The sequence below is a fragment of the Carettochelys insculpta genome, chromosome 6, assembly GCF_033958435.1.
Source record: "Carettochelys insculpta isolate YL-2023 chromosome 6, ASM3395843v1, whole genome shotgun sequence".
Classification (NCBI taxonomy): Eukaryota; Metazoa; Chordata; order Testudines; family Carettochelyidae; genus Carettochelys; species Carettochelys insculpta.
Window position 1 is genome coordinate 107,697,437 of NC_134142.1, and position 18,155 is coordinate 107,715,591.

At 43.7% G+C, this 18,155-nt stretch overlaps 1 protein-coding gene across 1 annotated transcript in view; it reads left to right on the forward strand.

The window, feature by feature from the left end:
- The first annotated feature begins 262 nt into the window (after window positions 1-262).
- Window positions 263-18,155, forward strand: part of PTPRJ (protein tyrosine phosphatase receptor type J) — a 182,443-nt gene continuing 164,550 nt past the window's right edge. The window contains exon 1 of the mRNA XM_074997783.1: window positions 263-970. Within this exon, the coding sequence (XP_074853884.1) occupies window positions 920-970 (51 nt within the window). The 5' untranslated portion in view covers window positions 263-919. The remainder of the gene's footprint in view (window positions 971-18,155) is intronic.

Below are 18,155 nucleotides of genomic sequence, written 5' to 3' on the forward strand. Positions count from 1 at the left end.
ACACTTCCTCGGGGTGAAGTGCTGCACTGAGTCGTTCCAGAGCACCAGTTTTCCTTGTCTCACCCCTTCGTGTATCGCCAGCAGCTGCTCAGTGCTGCCTGTTCACAAAGTGGAAATCTCAACGCTCAGGGTTGGAGAAAAGCAAATTTTAATGAGCAGACTCGAGACCGCACTAGCCCTGCTCAGTCTCCCCGCCTGCCATGGACTGACCTGTGTGCTCCCATCAGCCTCGATGGGAAATCACTAGTATGGCAAAGAAAAGGTACCCGCCGCTCGTCCCCGGAGGGCGGGCTCCCTTTAGTCGCTTCTCTGCCTCCTTTCTGCTGCCCCGGAAAGCCCGGGACCCAGCCCCGCCCGGTGGGGCTGGAGGGCGAGCGCGAGCCAGCCTAGGGAAGGGGAAGGGGAAGGGGGAGGGGGAGGGGAATAGCCCGCGGCGGCTCCATTGCCCGGCCGCTCGCAGAAAGAATGTGGGAGGGCTGGAAAAGTTTCGCGCGAGCCACTTCCTCGTCCCGCGCAGCTGGGAATCCGCGAGGGGCCTGGCCGCGGGAGGAGGGGGAAGGGCGGCAGCCACTTCCCAGCACCGACATGGCCTTTTAAACCCTTGACAACAAGCGGCGCGCTCCCCCCACCCCCGGGCGCGGCGGAAGCGGGGAGCGCTCTGAGGGGAGGCGACTCTCCGCCGCGCCGCTGGGAGTCCTGCCCGCTATCCTGCATCTCGCTCCACCCTGCCCGGGACTTGCCCCCGCTCGAACGCCCATTTTCAGCCGCGGCGCGCAGCAGGCGCAGCTAGAGCGCAGCCGCCGCCGGAGCGCAGGACCAGCGAGGGACCCCGCCGGGCGCTGCAGGGGCGCAGCCCTGCCATGTCCCCCGGGAAGCCGGAGTCCGGCTAAGCGCGCGGTGGGGGGAGCCCTCCAGGACCATGAGGCAGGCGGGGCCGCTCTTCTTCCCGCTCCTGCACTTCCTGCTCCAGGTAAGGCGCTGGGGCGGGTGGCCCTGCCCGATCTCCCCGAGCCGTGCAGCCTGCCTCGTCTCCCGCTGCCTGCAGCCATGCAGCTCCCTCGTCTCCTCTCCGCAACCTGCCCCTGCGCTCGCCTCTCCCCCCGCCCGGCCCAGCTCACCTTCCCTCCGCGCCCCCCGCTCCTCCCCATCTGCTCTGCGCGGCCCTTCTCCGGCCACCTGCCCGGTGGGAGGCGCTTGGAAGTGGGCTCTGGGGCCGGGGCGCTCAGTGCTGCCCCGGCTGTGCCTATCTAGGGGTCCGCTGGCGATCAGATCCAGGCAAGTGCACTGATGGGTCATCTGGGCGGCTGCAGGAAGGCAGGTGGATCTGGAGCCCAAGTGTGCTGCAGGCTTTCCTGAGTTCAGGCTCAGGGCGAGGTTCTCAAGCCCAATAGCGATCTGGGGCCTGGGCCGTTGGGGAGGTGCCCCTTGCAAAAGTCCTTCATGGAGCCTGGGCTGTAGGTTCCCAGGGCTTACAGACACTCAGGCCACCTCAGGGTATTTCAGGTTGGGCACCTGAAAGCCAGCTGACTCCAAAGGGCTAGTTGCCAGTTTTGACGAGCCTGGCCTGCAGATGAACTGTACCTCCTTCACTGGGAACAGCTGCAGTCCTGGCAGTGTCTGAAGTCAACCTACCAAGTCCAGTTATTAGCTTATTCTCCGCTGAGAATCAGAATTCTCAAGCCTTGAACCAGGCGGGGAAGAGGTTTGATTCCCTGTTTGCTTAGAGAGGTTTCACACTTGGTGTAAGGGGACTTAATCCCAACATTTTAGAGAGCTGCAGACCACCAGCTGTGTTAGCTCATTTTAGAAGTTGGGAATGTTTAGGGAAAAGGCCAACTTCAGTGGGGATTTTAGCAGATTTCGTGGGGTTGACTCCAGAAGAATGAGGGCCATTACCCAGACTGTTGGCATATCCCTATGAAATCCCGTCTGATCATTACCCTATATTTGTTGCAAAAGTAATTTAGTGATGGGATCAAAGTATATATCCCTTCCTAGAACTGAATGCTCCTGAATATGGCAAAAGCTTTCATTTGTTGAGACTTGGGCGAGGGCTGTCTTTGGCCACCACCTTGCTATCTGACATTGCTGTGCCTTCATTCAACTGCTTTGACTTCACTGCATTGAAGTAGATAGGACTCTCAACAAGGGTCTGTCTACAGCATGGGTGTCCAACCTTATGGCTTGGCTGGACCGCACTGAGTGAAGAGGAGTTGTCTTGGGCCGCATATAAAATATATAATATAGTTAATGTATATAAATCACATAATAATGTTAAAAGTTTATGATCACTTGGGGCCGCATTGCTAGCTGTCCAGGGCCGCATGCGGCCCACGGGCCGCGGGTTGGACACGCCTGGTCTACAGCATGCCCCATTGATTTCAGTGGGGCTCTACACTAGCACAGGGATCTGCTTGACCTGATCATCTTTCAGAATCCAGTGTTTTAATAAAAATTGCTCTTTAAATCATGATGTCTTCCTAATTACACTCTGCTATACTTCTTCTATGCTACTCCTTAAAGGCCAGCTCTGTGCAGAATAATATATTTGTATAACTTCATTCATGACTTTTTTTTTTTGGACACTTTTGTGAATGTCAGGAGCTGTTTTAGTGTGTTTAAGGCTAGTATCCTTAATTCCTTAATTCTTCTTGATCTTTTTGTAGTATTTGAATATAACTTTAGCAGAGATGTGACTTTGCTGAGGGCCTGATTCTTCAAATGCTTGCATGTATGAGTTGTCTTAACTCGCTTGATTTCACCAGTGCCACTCACATGAGTAAAGTTAATTTTTGTGATCTGATTGCTACACTTGTACCACCCTATTGATTACAAGAAAGAAACAATTTATAAACATACAGAGTTACAGCAAGACTAGATCTGTGGTAATTAACAACTTAAAATTAAACTATTTGACATTAGAGATTTGACAGCATAGATCCATTTTTCAAAAGTAGAGTTTATAATAGTATATTCCTGCATGTGGATGTCAGCATTTTCACTTAGGTGCACCAATGCTCTTTTAAAATACACACAGTAGCCAGATCTTATAGATAGATATACCATAGACAGAATTCGCATTGCAGTTGCATCAATATGTTAGCTATAGAATTGTAAGGTAATTGTTGTTGAATTTCCAGGTAAAGAATTAGGATGTCTTATTAGGGGCCCAGTACTTAAAATTTGGGTTTTGCAATGTTTAAACATAAATAGGTCAATTCATTATCTGGTGTAAGTCATTGAAATCAATACTGTTGGAGGAAGAATGTATTTGAACTATTTTTGCATTGTCTTGCGCATGTATATTAGCCAATGTTAATCATTACATATGAGTCTTGTTTAATATCTTTGGCTTAGTAATCTTCCTTATGTAGTAAGTGTTTGCAAAATTTCAGTTTTGAAACTGGTGTTGTTAAAATTCAACTTTGTTTTTACTTCAAATAAAACAATTTAAAGTAAGAGTTTAATAAAAATATGGAGCAACTTTCTCAATAATGAAGGTATAAAGTGAAGCTGATTTAGGGTTATACTTCAGAAATGAAGATTAAATACAAGGCTTTCCATACGACCTTGAATACTCAGTTTCTAGGGTGAATTGTTCGTCTTGAAGTTTGACCAGCTCCTAAACCAACTTTGTCAGGTAGACTGGCATATGTAATGTTTATCTGTGGAGACTACAAATATTGATGCCTTCTGAGATGTATTTTGGAGTGATCTGTTTCTGTAAAATATTTTTGTTTGTTTTAAATTTGTAAAGTTACACTTGGGTATCCACACCCCAGAAAGCAGGCGATTGTGTACGTCACCAAATAGTTTTGCCACGCTGCAGATACAGGGATAAGTTTTTTCATTCTTGTCCTTACCCCAATCAGTATTAAATGACAGTCCTTCTGAACATTGTTAACAAAGAACAGAGAGCTTGGTTCCTTCTATAATATTTCATAAATACTTTATTTTAAATATGCTAGAAAATCATAGAATGGTTTCTTCTTCGACGATGTTAATGCATGTGTATTCTGCATGTTCTGAAGGCCTCTTGTCAGATTGCTTGCTGTATCTCCCGTAACTCATACACACAAATCCTCTTCTGCATCTTCGAGATCGCAGCTGAGGCCTACAGTGTGGCTATATTGTCCATGTAAATAGCATCACTATTAATAGTACTTCCTTAACTATGCTAGTTACGTGCTCCCATGGTCAAGAATTTTCCTGCCATGTAAATTTTTTGGTTGGAATTACGAAATACGAGCAAGCAAGGGAGAGAATGCGAATGAATAAAATCTTGTTCAGTTGTTTACCATGTAAGGTTGGATTTTACTAATCCATATAAATTTTAATTTGTGCACTTCCTTCTTCCTTCTAGAATGACTGCGTACTAGGGGGGAGCATTTCCCCATCTGTTATGAGAGAAACGTCTAGAAATTGTGGATTTGAATTCTACTAGCCTTAAAACCTACCATTGTTTTAATTTCAATTTAACTATGGGAGGAGAAGACTGTTGCGATAAATTAATCTGACATTCCCAAAGTGTTGTGTGTGAATTAAGTGGTGGCCTGCAGACCTAGTTAGTTAGAAGGTACCGGTTCTTGTTCCTGGATGTTCAGGTCCTTACTTGCAGTTAAGGCCACACCTACATAAGCACTTACGTTGACAAAACTTTTGTTGCTCAGCTGTGTGACACGCTTCACCCCCGTCTGAGTGTTATTGGTTTTGACAGCATAAGTGATAGTGTACATCCTACCATTGCCGGTGGGAGAGGCTTTCCTGCAGATGCAGTTTCTTCCATGTGCTGTGCTCGTCCTGTTATGTATACAGGAGAGGTCTCGACTTTCGGCATAACACAGCCACACAAGGGCTCTTATGGCAGCACAGCTGTCTCAGTACATTGATGCATCTGTACATGGCCTACAAGGTCAAACGTAACTGGAAATGAGGAGGAGCCAGGCTTCCTGCTTCCACAAAGCAGGGACAACTGTTCTGAGAGTGGGACTACCAGTAACAGTCCTCCCCCAGCAGGAAAGAATTGTGGAGGCAAGAAGGGCTTAGGGAATTAGGGAAGAAATGTGTCCTGGGAAGTGCAGGATCTGACATCCATGAAATGTGTGAAGAAAGAAAGGAGCAGAACAGATGTTTTCTCTCCTCTCTTCCGCTTCAAGTCTGCTAATCTAACAGCCTGTACTGAGGCTCTTCTCTAAAGATAGATGGATCCAGTTTTTCCCAAATCCATTCAGGCACACTTGGGACAACTGCTATGCCTGTGCGTGGTCATGACTCTACATGGTTCTCCAGGTATTTTTGGTGTTCGCAGTAAGGTCAGGGAGAGGAGTGTGGTCCATATCTCAAATCAGGTTAACAAGACCCATCTTGGGAGGAAAAGAAGCAGCCACCTTGCAGCTTCACTAAACAACTTAATGAAAACACTTGCTGCCTCACTAGCATACCTTATGCCTGTGTGTCCTAGGTTGGCCTGTTCTATTTTACTTCTGTCACTCTTTTCGTTCATTTTGTTTGTTTGACACGTTCCCTTCTCCCTCCCTCCCACCACACACAGACTGGTTTTTTGACACACCAAGTTATTTAAAAACTGAAATAATAAAAAAAAATCTAGTGTGACTTAAATTAGTTCAAAACTCTTACAGATCTATGCACGAGGGCTATGTGGTATTAAAAGAGTATGCATGCACGACACTATTTTAGACCTTAGAAAAGCTATGCTCTTTTTTAAACGTGCTTTTTTTGGCCGCCTGAAAGTTTGGTGGTATTTGCTTCTGTGGTACGTGGGAGCATGTCATCTGCAAAAACAAAATTGTTCTCCATATTCTTTGCATAATATTGGCCTGAGATTTGGTCATGTGAAGACCAGTAACGAGAAAAGGGAATGGTTTTGCCTGATCAGGCTATTGAAGTTGCAAACGTTTTTTGAGCCTCTAGCTAACTAGGAAGTAGGTACGATATGTCCATATTGCCTTGTCAAAGGCTTTCTCTGTATTCAGAGAAGGTCAAGATGTTTTCCCATAGTGGGTGCATATATTTAAGTTTCTTAGATTATCTCAGCCTTCTTTTGCTAACCATGGCCCCAAGTGAAGGAGACAAGTGACTAGTCATTTTCTTGGTCAGGATTTTTTTAATTTGTGTTGAAAAGGCAGATAACTCTGTATGAGACTTATGCTTTAATTCCTTGCCTTCTTTAAGCAGTATCATGGTAGCCACCCATCACTGTGAAGAGTTATATTGTAGGTAGCCTTAATGCTCCCTGCAAGGGGTTATTTATCAAAAGCAGCTTTTGTAGAAATTCAGTCCCATATTGACTCATTAGAGCCTGTGGCTATATATGTTCTTGAGGGACTTAATGAAATCTCTAAGTTCCTCTTCTTCCCTTGGGGCTGCAAAATTTGCTGCAGTAAAATGAGTCTGTTTGGTGGTTATGAGAATACTCCGGGGGGGTTGCTTGCTTATGCAAAGATTTTCTGCTGCATGAGATAGTTTTTTGTCAAAGCACGACAAATGTATTGCTCTTTCTGGCTTCCTGGAGCTCTGCTCCTCTTCCTCCTTTGGGCTTCTCTACTTAATTTTGAAATAGGAAGAACCTGGTATTTTGGGGGCTCCAGATTATGTTGACTAATCTCCCAATGAAAATAGAGGAAGCTCATATCATCCGCAGCATTGAAAACGAGACTGGTGGTAACACTAGTTCATATGGAAAGGGAAACTACTGCACTGGCAGGGGTTTGAGTTGGTTGACATGATCTGTCTTTGAGAACAAACTGTAGTTTTGGTGGATGCGTCTACACTGTGGTTCTCCAGGTTCAGTAGTGAAGTTGTAAGATGGTTCCTGTATAGCCACTCTGTGTTGGCCGAAGTGTTGGCACAATTAAACCACTCCTGAAGAGTGGTGGTTCCTCTGTTGGCAAGTGAAACTTAGGTTCTTCAGGTGTGCATTTTTAGTCCCACACCAACTAACAAAAATTTTTCTGGCCAAAGTGCTAGTGTACACAAAGCCTTAGATAATTGCACTGCTGTGTGTGTGTGTGTGAGAGAGAGAGAGAGAGAGAGAGAGAATTGTAGCTCATGATGTTAGCAGTTTCATTAAAGGAGGAAGAGTAGCTTTCAGGAGCCATCAAGAAAAATGGTCTCAAAACCTAACCATTGCTTCTGTTAACATATCAAGTGTACCCTGACTTAAACACTCAAAACTAGTTGTGAAACCTGATGTTTTCAGAAATACTTATGTCTTTGGCTGACAGTAAATTTCCATATGCATAATTGTAGCTGAACAAGAGTTGAACAAATACCTACGCGTGGAGAGGTGAAAGGTTTCTGTGATTACACTTGATCGTATTCTTTGGTTCTTCAGGAGGCTCTTAGATCTACAAAATGCTTCAGAATGGGAAGGCAGGTAAAATAATGGAACTTGTCTAAATTGCTAAGGACTTTTTAGGGATCTAGGGCTTGTTTGGTTATGTTTTTCCAGTGACAACAGTCCTAGGAAATCTAATGTCTTGTTAACACTGGCAAGCACATACAAGTCTCAAAATTGTCTTTTAAATCTCACTCATAGTTCAAGGAATTGTGGAAAACACACGGTTTTCCTCTGTGTAAAACACATTTTGCTTACTCAGTGTTTTGCTGGTCCCCTTGCTGGATTAATGATTATTTGTAAAGATTGCCACAGTTTGCCTGGCTCTTTCATAAAAAACAGTCAGCACCAATTAAAACATGATTTGTTTCTCTGCCTAGTTCTGTTCTACATGGCAGTGCTTGCAGTTTTGTCCACCATGGATTTTTTTTCTTACAGAAAATACTCTTTCCAAGACAAATAAGGTAATTGTTGGTGTAGGCATATGTTGACTTTTATGTTACTGGTGAAAGGTAAACTTCTAATGTGTCATACTGCCTGTTAGCAGTGAGTTTTTGATTTTAAGAGAAGTGACATCAATGTGACTGTGCACTGCACTGAAATCTCTCCCCTGAATCTTTATAAATCATCTTAGGCATAGCTTTAAAATTGCATAAACAGTGACTGGGACAGATCAGTCAGTGTAATGACAGATTGAACCTCTCTAGTCTTGCACTCTCTGGTCCAGCAACATCCATAATCTGGCATGATTTTAGTTAGCTGGATGACTACTTATCTTGGGTGTGGCCAAATTTGTTTTCAGCCACCAGTCCTGTTTCTCAGTGCTCTGTACTGCTATTATCTGTAATTTATCCCTAAATAAGAAGAAGTCCTGTGGCACCTTATAGACTAAGAGATATTTTGGAGCATAAGCTTTCATGGGCAAAGTCTTGCTTCGGGGTTTCGTTGCATCTGATGAAGTGGGTCTTTGCCCACAAAAGCTTATGCTCCAAAATATCTGTTAGTCTGTAAGGTGCCACAGGACTACTTGTTGTTTTTGAAGACACAGGCTAACTCAGCTACCCCTCTGATACTTACCCCTAAATGTCTTCTAAGAGCCCAGTAGGCAGTGGAAGTGTTGGTAATGCTGCTAGACAATACTGAACTCCTGTGGTCCAGCAAATTTTCTCCTGCCCCTGTCAGGTCCTAGGGGTGCCAGACTAGAGAGGTTCAACCTGTACTAGTCATGTGGAGAGGAGTGGAAATGAACTGTACAATGCACTTTTGTGCACCTGTGCTTGAGGGATGAAACCAGCAGCGCCCATCTGAAGCCTAAATCTGGCCTTTTTTTAGACTGGTGAGAATCTGCAAACACAACACGCACAGGCATCGTAGTATCGGCATAGGAATATGACCAGAAAAATCTTAAAGCCCTTGAGAAACAGTGTTATATCAAACAAGGCTAAAGAAAAAAAATATTGGCAATGCCATCTTTTCATATGATGTAAAGAGAAACTTAAATCAGTGTAATGAAATTACTGAATTCTTTTAAATTACACTTCTGAAAATTGTTAGAAGATTTCTGACAATGTAATGAGATCAGACTGAAAAAATTTGAATTTTCGAAAGCTTAGTGAAAATGTTTTATAGAAAGATTTTTGTTTTGTTTTGCTGAAAAATTTTGCAGCTTGTTTTAAATCAGTTTAGAGCAAGCATCATTTTTTGAACATTTGAAATTTTGCCCCCAGAATTTAGGTTTTGAAGAGTTTTAACAAAATTTTGGTTTTTTTTTTTTCAGCTAGCTGTATTATAAATATTATAACATTGATGGTCTGACAATGAAAATGGCCTAGATATTTTATAATTAACCACTTGCAGGTTAAATAGCTAAGTACAAACTGGGTTAATAGTTGAAACAGGCGTATATGTATATACGGCCGAAGTATAAGATAGTTCACTACAAGTCTTGGTCAGTTGCAGCTAAAATTTTAAATGCTCCCTTGTTGAAGGATGGGGGCTTTTAAACTTGGATTGGAGCTATAAATCTTCTGACCTACATAACAATGCAAGTACTTGTACTGATGCATGCTTTGTAACCAGTGAAGCAACACTAACACTTGTCAGTTATGTATTTATTTTTGAGGAAGACCCCTTTGCTTGTACATTGTCCAGTATTACCATTTGGCAGTCTCCTGCAGATACTTCAGAACAAAAGAGGTGACAGGCAAAGGCAAAAACACACTGACTAGTTTTCTGTTAACCTTTGTGAATATAAAATGCCTTTTTTCCCCCCACTCGTGGAGTCATACATTGCATATTGAGAAACCTGAAGAAATTTTGCATTAAGAAGAAACATCTGAACTCACTTCTTGGTCTTCCAGTTTGATGGCACAATGGGTCACCATCTTCATGACATCCATCTCTTTCTTCTAATTGTGTCTGAGTATTTCTCAGTGGTGGTGAACTCGAACTGCAAACTGGTTTTTGAAATGTAATTCTGTTGCTTTGATGCAAAATTCTGTAAGTAACCACCCCACCGAAGTCTGTCTTTGAGCCCCTTCCAGGAGCTCAGAAAAGGCTTACCTGCAGAGAATGCTGCCCTTCTGATCAAAGACCAAAGATTCAGTTCTCTGTGTTGTGCAACAAGACAACTCCAGAACTGGTTTGCTTCAAAGCAAAGCGAGGCTGTCATTTGCCCTGCAAAGAGCCAGATCCCACAGCACTGTCAGCCCCATCAACTGAAGAACAAGAAGCAGTGTTAGAAGCTCAAACTTGAATCTCCTGCCCAGAAGTTTTTGCACTAGCATGGGGGTGCGTGACAAATGCCTACTGCCAGTGCCAGGAATGGGGAATTTTGCTATTGACTTTGGTGACAGCAAGGTCAGGCCCCAATTAAAAGAACCAGTGATGGAGTTCTAAATAATCAATAAATAGGATTTTTAAAATGCTGTTCTTAATGAAAAAGCAATTCATAAATTAAACTTCATTTTGCAGCCATTCAGTTTATTTAAAAAGTAAAGTGAGAAATTGACACCATAAGCAATGTGTGATACCTAATTCTTGCCATCTTTATTAATGCACACTCTCTCTTTTTGTGTATGATAACTACAGTCTGCAACGTATGGGCACTAGCTTGAGACTTTATATGCTAAGCTTTATTCAGGAGCAAACATTTGCAGATTAATTTAACTTCTAGAACCACCGTAAATGGCCCTAATTTCCCAGCACTACAATGTAGACTTGCAGTCTGTGGTTTAACTGGTATTTAGCTACTGTGTTTGAATCAATCTTTGTACTTTGCATGTTTCTGTTGAACTATTTCCTGGTTTCAGAGTCGATGTACACAGTGCACCAGCAGTTAACAGACAACTAGCACTGATAAATATTTATTGTCTTGGAATACAGTAGCTTTGTAAATAATATCTAGTCCTCTTTTCCTTCTGCAGAATGATTATGGCGCAGTAAGAAGAAATCCGTTTACAATAATATAATTTAACAAGCCCCCTCCACACAGTAAAAAATGAAACTGTTTTGCTCTCGATTTGCAAAAAGCTAATCTGTCTATAAACTCCATTTCCTCTTCTAAAGGTCTCACAATGTATCCTTTTTTGGATCAGAAGAAGTGACTCTAAATCGCCCAATATCATAAACAATTCTGGGTAACTGCCAAAATTAACCCTATTACATACAAGTGAACTGATTCCATGACTTCGCTGTACTAGCATGAAGTTGAAGGTCACTTGTGCTGAGAGGGGCTCCATTCTTCCCCTTAAAAAATACACAGGTGCCCAAACTCTGCCATATATGTGTATGTTCATGAAGCACTTAGCACTACATATGAACAAACAAAATCATGCGTTTGGGCAAACTCTAAAGCACATGTCCATTTGCAGAAATCTGATTTTTTTTTTTCAGCTTCTGTTTGGAACTGCTGGGTAAGTGCTCACATCAGATGAATGATAGTAAGAAGCACCTATCAAAGTGTACAGAAGATTTGTTGTTGTTGCAGCAGGCTCTTGAAACGTTCTTGCCCACCTTCATTGCCACTTTCAGAGCTGGCCCTAGCAGCATACTTCTTAGTACTCTGTCCTGAAAGGAAACTGACAGAGATTTCAAGAGGAATCAAAAAAACCAGTGTGAGAGAGATGTCTTGTGTGCCAAGTATCTTTTCCAACTGTTGCCGTGGTTCTGTTTGTCTCCTTTCCCCCAGCATGTCCAGTCATTCACTGTGAGATGATCGCTGACATGACCTGTTAATCTGAGACTTTCAGCTTCAGGATGGCTATATGGTGCCAATAATATGGGATGATATGGGAGACAGCAGAGGCATTGTGCTTCCTGATTTAGCTTCCCTGAGAGCGAAGTCTTTGTTGTTGCCAGAAAAGACCTTGTAAGACTGTCTCCTCCCCAGACATTGGAAGTCTTGCTGCTGTGCCCTCTGTCACAGCTAAAAGAAACATCTGAATCCCAGCTTGGCTCCCAGGTTACCAGTAAGGCTCCAAAGAGGTGTAGGAGTAGCAGTGAGTAGGTTAAAGCTGCATGTGCAGTGGGTGTTGTAGGCAAGGGAGTCTGAACCTCCCCAGACATCCTAGTATGGCTTTGTCCTTGTTCTGCTTCCAGTGTTCTTGCTCTTCCTGGCCCAGCAGGGCAGGCTTGGGTTGGGCTGTGGCCTGACAGCCTGCTGCAGGGTCTTGTGGAGATAGGGGGGTGCCCTGCCTGTTGCTGTAGTGGCGCCACTCGCCAGGTGCCCTGGGGTCACTGGTGCTGTGGTGGTGGCTCCCGTCCTGCTCTGTGGGGGTTCTGGGGCTGTGACACCAGGGTCTCACTGCAGACCTGTGGTCAGAGGCTCTGCAGCTGCAGTGATAGCTCTGTGTTTCAGGGCTGGGATTGGGGCATCTCAAGCTCTGCACACCCTGCCCACCACGCACTCCAGGACTTGGGATGGGCACTGGGGTAGGAGTGTGGGGGACAGCAGTGGGGGGTGGGGACTCTGGGTTCCTGTGGGGGAAGCAGGGACATAGGAATGGGGCTAGCATCCCCTGAATTCTAGTTCACCCACTGCTCATAAAAAGCTCTGACCTGTCTTCTTCTGTCTCTCACTTCCACTGTAGAAACCCTGCTGGGAAAGTTGTTACCCTGAAGCTAAAGAAGTGGTAGAAGGACCAGATGTTCCTTGGCAGTTCCTTACGTACTCTAAAGCATTGCTGCACTTCTCTATTTAGACTGCTAAGAAGAAGAGCCTCTAATGATCTGAGGTCTTGTCTTTTGTCCATTTAATATAGTTTTTGATAACTCAGGGGCAGGCCATGATCCCAAGTTCACATTGTCAGCTCGTGCACAAACTTCCATGCATGTGGGTAAGCTTCATAACCTCCCAAGTCAATGCTCTTGTCCTTGGCTCCTGAAGTCAACTCAGGTGTAAACTGCAAACACAGACAGGCAAAAGGTCCTCACCTTTGTGGTGGCGATGTTACCCTCCCCTTCTCTTCCTCCACTGGGTGCTGCAGCAGCTGGTCACATTAGCGACCTTTACACTGTGAACATTTGGGGCAACTCTTACAAATTGGTATTGTGCCTAGCACAATGTGACCCCGATCTGATTGGAACCTCTTGGGAATTCTGTCATTTTTTTCAGTTTCCAGCTGATTTTTAGGAAGTGAACATAAAAGTTAATGATGTTTTATATCCATAAATATTCTCTTCCGAGCGTCAGCAGCGTCATAAATGACATCTGGAGACAGAATCTTCTCTGCAAGTACTTCCTCTTTTCCATGAATAAAGCATTCCTTCTTTCTGGTCATGAATAGGTTGTAAATCAGACAAAAGCCGGGTTGTCTTTTCATTTCTGAGTGAATTGATTAATTCTTGTTGCATGCATGTATAGCAGAGGTCTTCCTTACAACAGGCACAGATGAAAGATTGTTTCTCGTACTGTAAGGGGAAATTCACCTCTGGGCGGAGGGCAAGGATGAAGCTGAGACTCATTTCAGTGTTAAAAAATAGCTTAAGTGTGACTTAAGCAGTGCACAAGTGTTGGGCAGCTCCTCTGAACATTAGAAAATTTCACCCTATCACCTGGACTTTCATCCTACCATGTTTTAAGCCTCAGTTACTTCAAGTGAACTTGATAGTGCTGCTGCCTGCATGCAGACTGTTGCATGATTAGGGACTAAGGAAGCACACTATAACCTTGAACCTGCAAAGAGCCTTGATGTCTGGGCAGATTCCTTTACCAGATCAGTACTTCCTATTAGTGTGGCATGGTATGTTGGGAAAACCAGCATGCTAATAAAATGACTGTATTTAAGTTAATATAATCAAGCTGTGTAGGCCCCACATTGTACATATCCCTAAAGATGATTATTCCCTAAAACAAACCTGGTCGTAATCTTAAGTTAACAAATGCTTTGTGTCTGTGTGTGGTTTTAACAGTAACCTCTTCATATGTCCCACGTACAGATAACATTGCTTGTGGGTAATCTGTGGTTCATATGCACATGCAGAGGTGAGTATGAACGATGTAAAATAAAAATAGCAGATCTGGTGTGTTCATCTGCCACTTTTAGAAGTACGAAGATCAGTATGAGAAATGCACAGGGGACTAATTCAGAAGGACTTAGAGAATAAATAGTTTTAAAGGTCTGTTTAAATTTGGGGCTTAAAAATCTTTCCTGCCTCCACTCTTAAGAAACTGAAGCACAAGTAGAGTTTTCTAAACTCAAGAGGCCTCAAAAGGAAATGGGGTGGAGGTAGGGAAAACATGCCAAGAGCCAGGTAGCTGCAACATAGGGGAACTGTGCACCTTGTTACATTACTGCAAAGTTAAACTTGATTGATCTGTGAAATAAAAATGAATCCCGTTGCTGCATGAGGAGCTCTTGCACAAATGTGTGCATGCCCTGAAATTACTGGAAGGGAAGTGTAAAACTTAAAGGCTCATGTGCACAAACTCCCATGCATGTGGGTAAGCTTCATAAGCTCCCAAGTCAACACTTATTCTTGGTTCCTGAAGTCAACTCAGGTGCAAATTGCACACACAATCAGGCAAAAGGACCTCATTTTTGTGGTGGTGATGTTACCCTCCCCTTCCTTTCCTCCTCTGGGTGCTGCAGCAGCTGATCATCTCTAGCAACCTTTACACTGTGAGCATTTGGGGCAACTATTACAGATTGGTATTGTGCCTAGCACAATGCGACCTCAGTCCAATGCCAGTTTAAACCTATGGAAATCTATCCACTGATTTCAGCTGGTATTAAATCCGACCCTAACTGAAGATATTAATATATATATAATTCCTCTCCTCCAGGTGTAGGAATGTTTTAACACTTTTTTTTCCTCTTGCTCCTTTTTATGACTGGCAGCAGTGATATTATGGCATGAGCACCACTACCTTCTCCCCCTAATAAAAAGCTATTTAAAGCCAGTAAAAGGAAATGCTAATTAATCTAGCTTGTCATCATCACGAGGAGTTTGCTTGTGCATGAGGTCATCAGTTCAGATAGTGTTGGAGATTTAAAAAGGGGTGCTGGGTAGATTTTATGACCAATGACCCTTGTACTTTATATATGTGGAGGTAAAAGTAGTAAATGTCATGCTGTAGAGTGCATAAACTGATAATCACAGTCCAGGGAGAAATAAGCCACTGCTGTTCATGTTCCACACTAAGCAGTACAAAGGGCATATTTTCCTCTCCTGCCAAAAGGGGATCTGGCCACTGAAGAAGACGGGCTATGGTAACTGGTTGTATTCGGTCTCAGTAATATGAAACTGTACTACTTATTGTAGCGCCCAGAACTCCAAGTGAGGTGCAGGCACATACAAAGCAATCTTGCTAGTTGCTTTGCAGGCACGTATGAAAATACAGTCTTTGTCCTAAGGTGCCTACAATTCCACATTACTCTTACACACAAAAAAGTATTGTAAATGAATATTATTGTGGTTACAAATTCAAGCACTTCAAAGGCTACAAACTACCAGAGTTAAAGTTCCATACACAACCTTTCATTTTGCCTCTTTATACATATACATTATGATGTAATCTTTAATTATATGGTCAACATACCATTTTTCCATAAGACCCCAGCCCCCTTCAATGCAGGGAATGGATGATGACTATTTAAAGTCAGTTAAAGGAAATACTAATTAATCCAGCTTGTCATCATCATGAGCTATTAAATATTTTGTTTTAGCCTTACTGTTCAATGTGTGACACTAGGATTTGTTTATATTGTATATGATTCAAATTATTTTGCTCTGAAGGCAGAATTACTGATTTCCTCATTGGCTTTTCTGTGACACCTCTCACTATAGTATCTCTGTGTCTCACAAATATTCATTATCGTCACAAAATTCCTCCGAGGTAAGGAGTGGCATTTTCTCCCTGCCATAGATTGGGAACAGAGGCACACAGAGATTAGGGCCAAAAATATCCATTAATTTTGGGTGCTTAATATGAGAAACCTGTGACATGATTTTTTGTGGAATCATTTGAGCATGTGAAGCACTTGAAGGTGAATGCTGAGCACAGGTACTGTACAGTTCAGGTGCAGCTGAGAGTGCTCAGCACTTCAGGGTGTTAAGTAGGAAAATTTGGAACACAGTGACCACCTGTGAAAAATTTGGTTTGCTCCTGGGGGAATTCTGTGCAAGTGCAAAATTACTGGCCCTCCCCTGCCCAAAAAAAGGGTGTTTCCCCCACTTCCCTGCAGAATACCTGATTCTAACTTGGTGAAGGAATGCTGAGAGTTGAATTATGCTGCAGTTATACCTTTTGCCCACCAGGGACTGATGGCGTGCCAGAAGAGAGGGCAGCTGTCTGACAAGGAGCAGCCAGCCCTGGAGGAGGAGGAAGCAGAGGCTGCCTTCCTCATTGCACCTTGGCCAAGTGAAGAAGCGTAGGATATAAGGGGTGGGGTTGGACAGGGGGAGAACATGCGGACTTCTGGATGATTACATAGATGGGGGTTTAGAAGAGCTGGTGGGGGACAGGCTGGGACAGGGGCACAGGAGATAGTGGGGTGACAACATTAATCCAGTGGCTGAAGGGAGTGGGGTATAGGGACTCATGGGGCTGCGGAGGTGAGGGTGGTTGAGTGGGAGCAGACACGTGGGGCAGGGACAGCTATGCCTGGCTGAGTGAAGCTGTAGGGATACACAAGGACAGGAGGAGGTGGAGCTGTACGATGATATGGGGACCTGTGCCGAGGAACCTGGCTGAATGGGGAGTAGGGGACTGGGCAAATGTGCCTGACTGAATGGGAAATCCTAGGGGTCAGCCGGAGTCTGCATGGGGTAGGTTCCCCAAATCCATATCCATTTGCTCCACCCAAAAATTCCATACTTCTCCCACCCACCCCTCAACAAACCTCCAGCCCACTCCCAGCCTTATTTCCAGCCATTGCTTCCCTCTCCATTACCCCTTACTGTCCCAAGTCTTTGCACTGCTTCTAAGGGGTGCAGAAAATATATTTCTGTTTTGTAGTTTAAATGAACTATTACTCATAGTTCTGTATTACAGTCTAGTAAGAAAGCTATTTGTCAGAAAAAATCCCAAATCTTTTTTATTGTCTGTATTGTTAGAGACATACTTACTGATATGTATTTTGAAATAAATTATCAAAATAATCAAAATTGGTTTGACTATATTGGCTATGTCTACACTAGCCAAAAACTTCGAAATGGCCATGCAAACGGCCATTTCGAAGTTTACTAATGAAGCGCTGAAATATATATTCAGTGCCTCATTAGCATGTGGGCGGCCGCGGCGCTTCGAAATTGACACGGCTCACCCCGGCAGGGCTCCTTTTCAAAAGGACCCTGCCTGCTTCAAAGTCCCCTTATTCCCATCTGCTCATAGGAATAAGGGGACTTCGAAGTAGGCGGGGTCCTTTCGAAAAGGAGCCCTGTCGGGACGAGCCGCGCGGCAGTGAGCCGCGTCAATTTCAAAGCGCCGTGGCCGCCCACATGCTAATGAGGCGCTGAATATGTATTTCAGCGCTTCATTAGTAAACTTCAAAATGGCCATTTGCATGGCCATTTCGAAGTTTGGGTCTAGTGTAGACACGGCCATTGTGTTTTATTCCACATAAAATATGCAGCATATTGTCAAATTATAAAATTTCATGTGCAGAATTCCAAATTTTTTTGGCACAGGATTCCCCCGGGTATATTGGTTCTAGTGACTTTCCAAACATCATATAAGAACTCTGTGGCAGGGGCAGGATGGCATTCAGTTCTCCAAAGAAGAATTTAACTGTGTTACCCTAAAATGTCTCTTTCTGATGTTTCCTGCATCATTCAGTATGTACCTTCTGCTCTGAGCAAATGAAGCAGAAGTCCCAGCAACAACAGATTCTTTCACTATGCAACTCAAATACGCTTCCATGTTTGGATATATTTTCAGTGGCCAAAGCACATCTCCGACATAAGAGTCACCCCACGCTCAATTTCAAGGTCTTCCTCCAAAGCATGGAGGCACTTGACCTATTCAAAGCCAAGATTGCCAGAATTTTTAATAGGGACAAAACAACATTTTCCTCTAGCTATGATCTCAGAAACAGTGGAATGGGTGTGGTTGACATTTTTAAAAATAGATATAATCAGTCTGAGGCAGATACCCAACATGAAAAATTCCAGCCCAGACAATTTGACAATGTTCTAAGCAACTGAAAACAGGACTTTATGATAGGACGTATCAGGCAAACTTATTAATAAGTGGTTCTTATGATGCTGGGTTATATTAATCGATTAGAAACTTCAGTACCTCTTTCATCCCATGCATCCTGTCCTCTTGTCTCTGACCCTGTCATTGCTCTTCCTC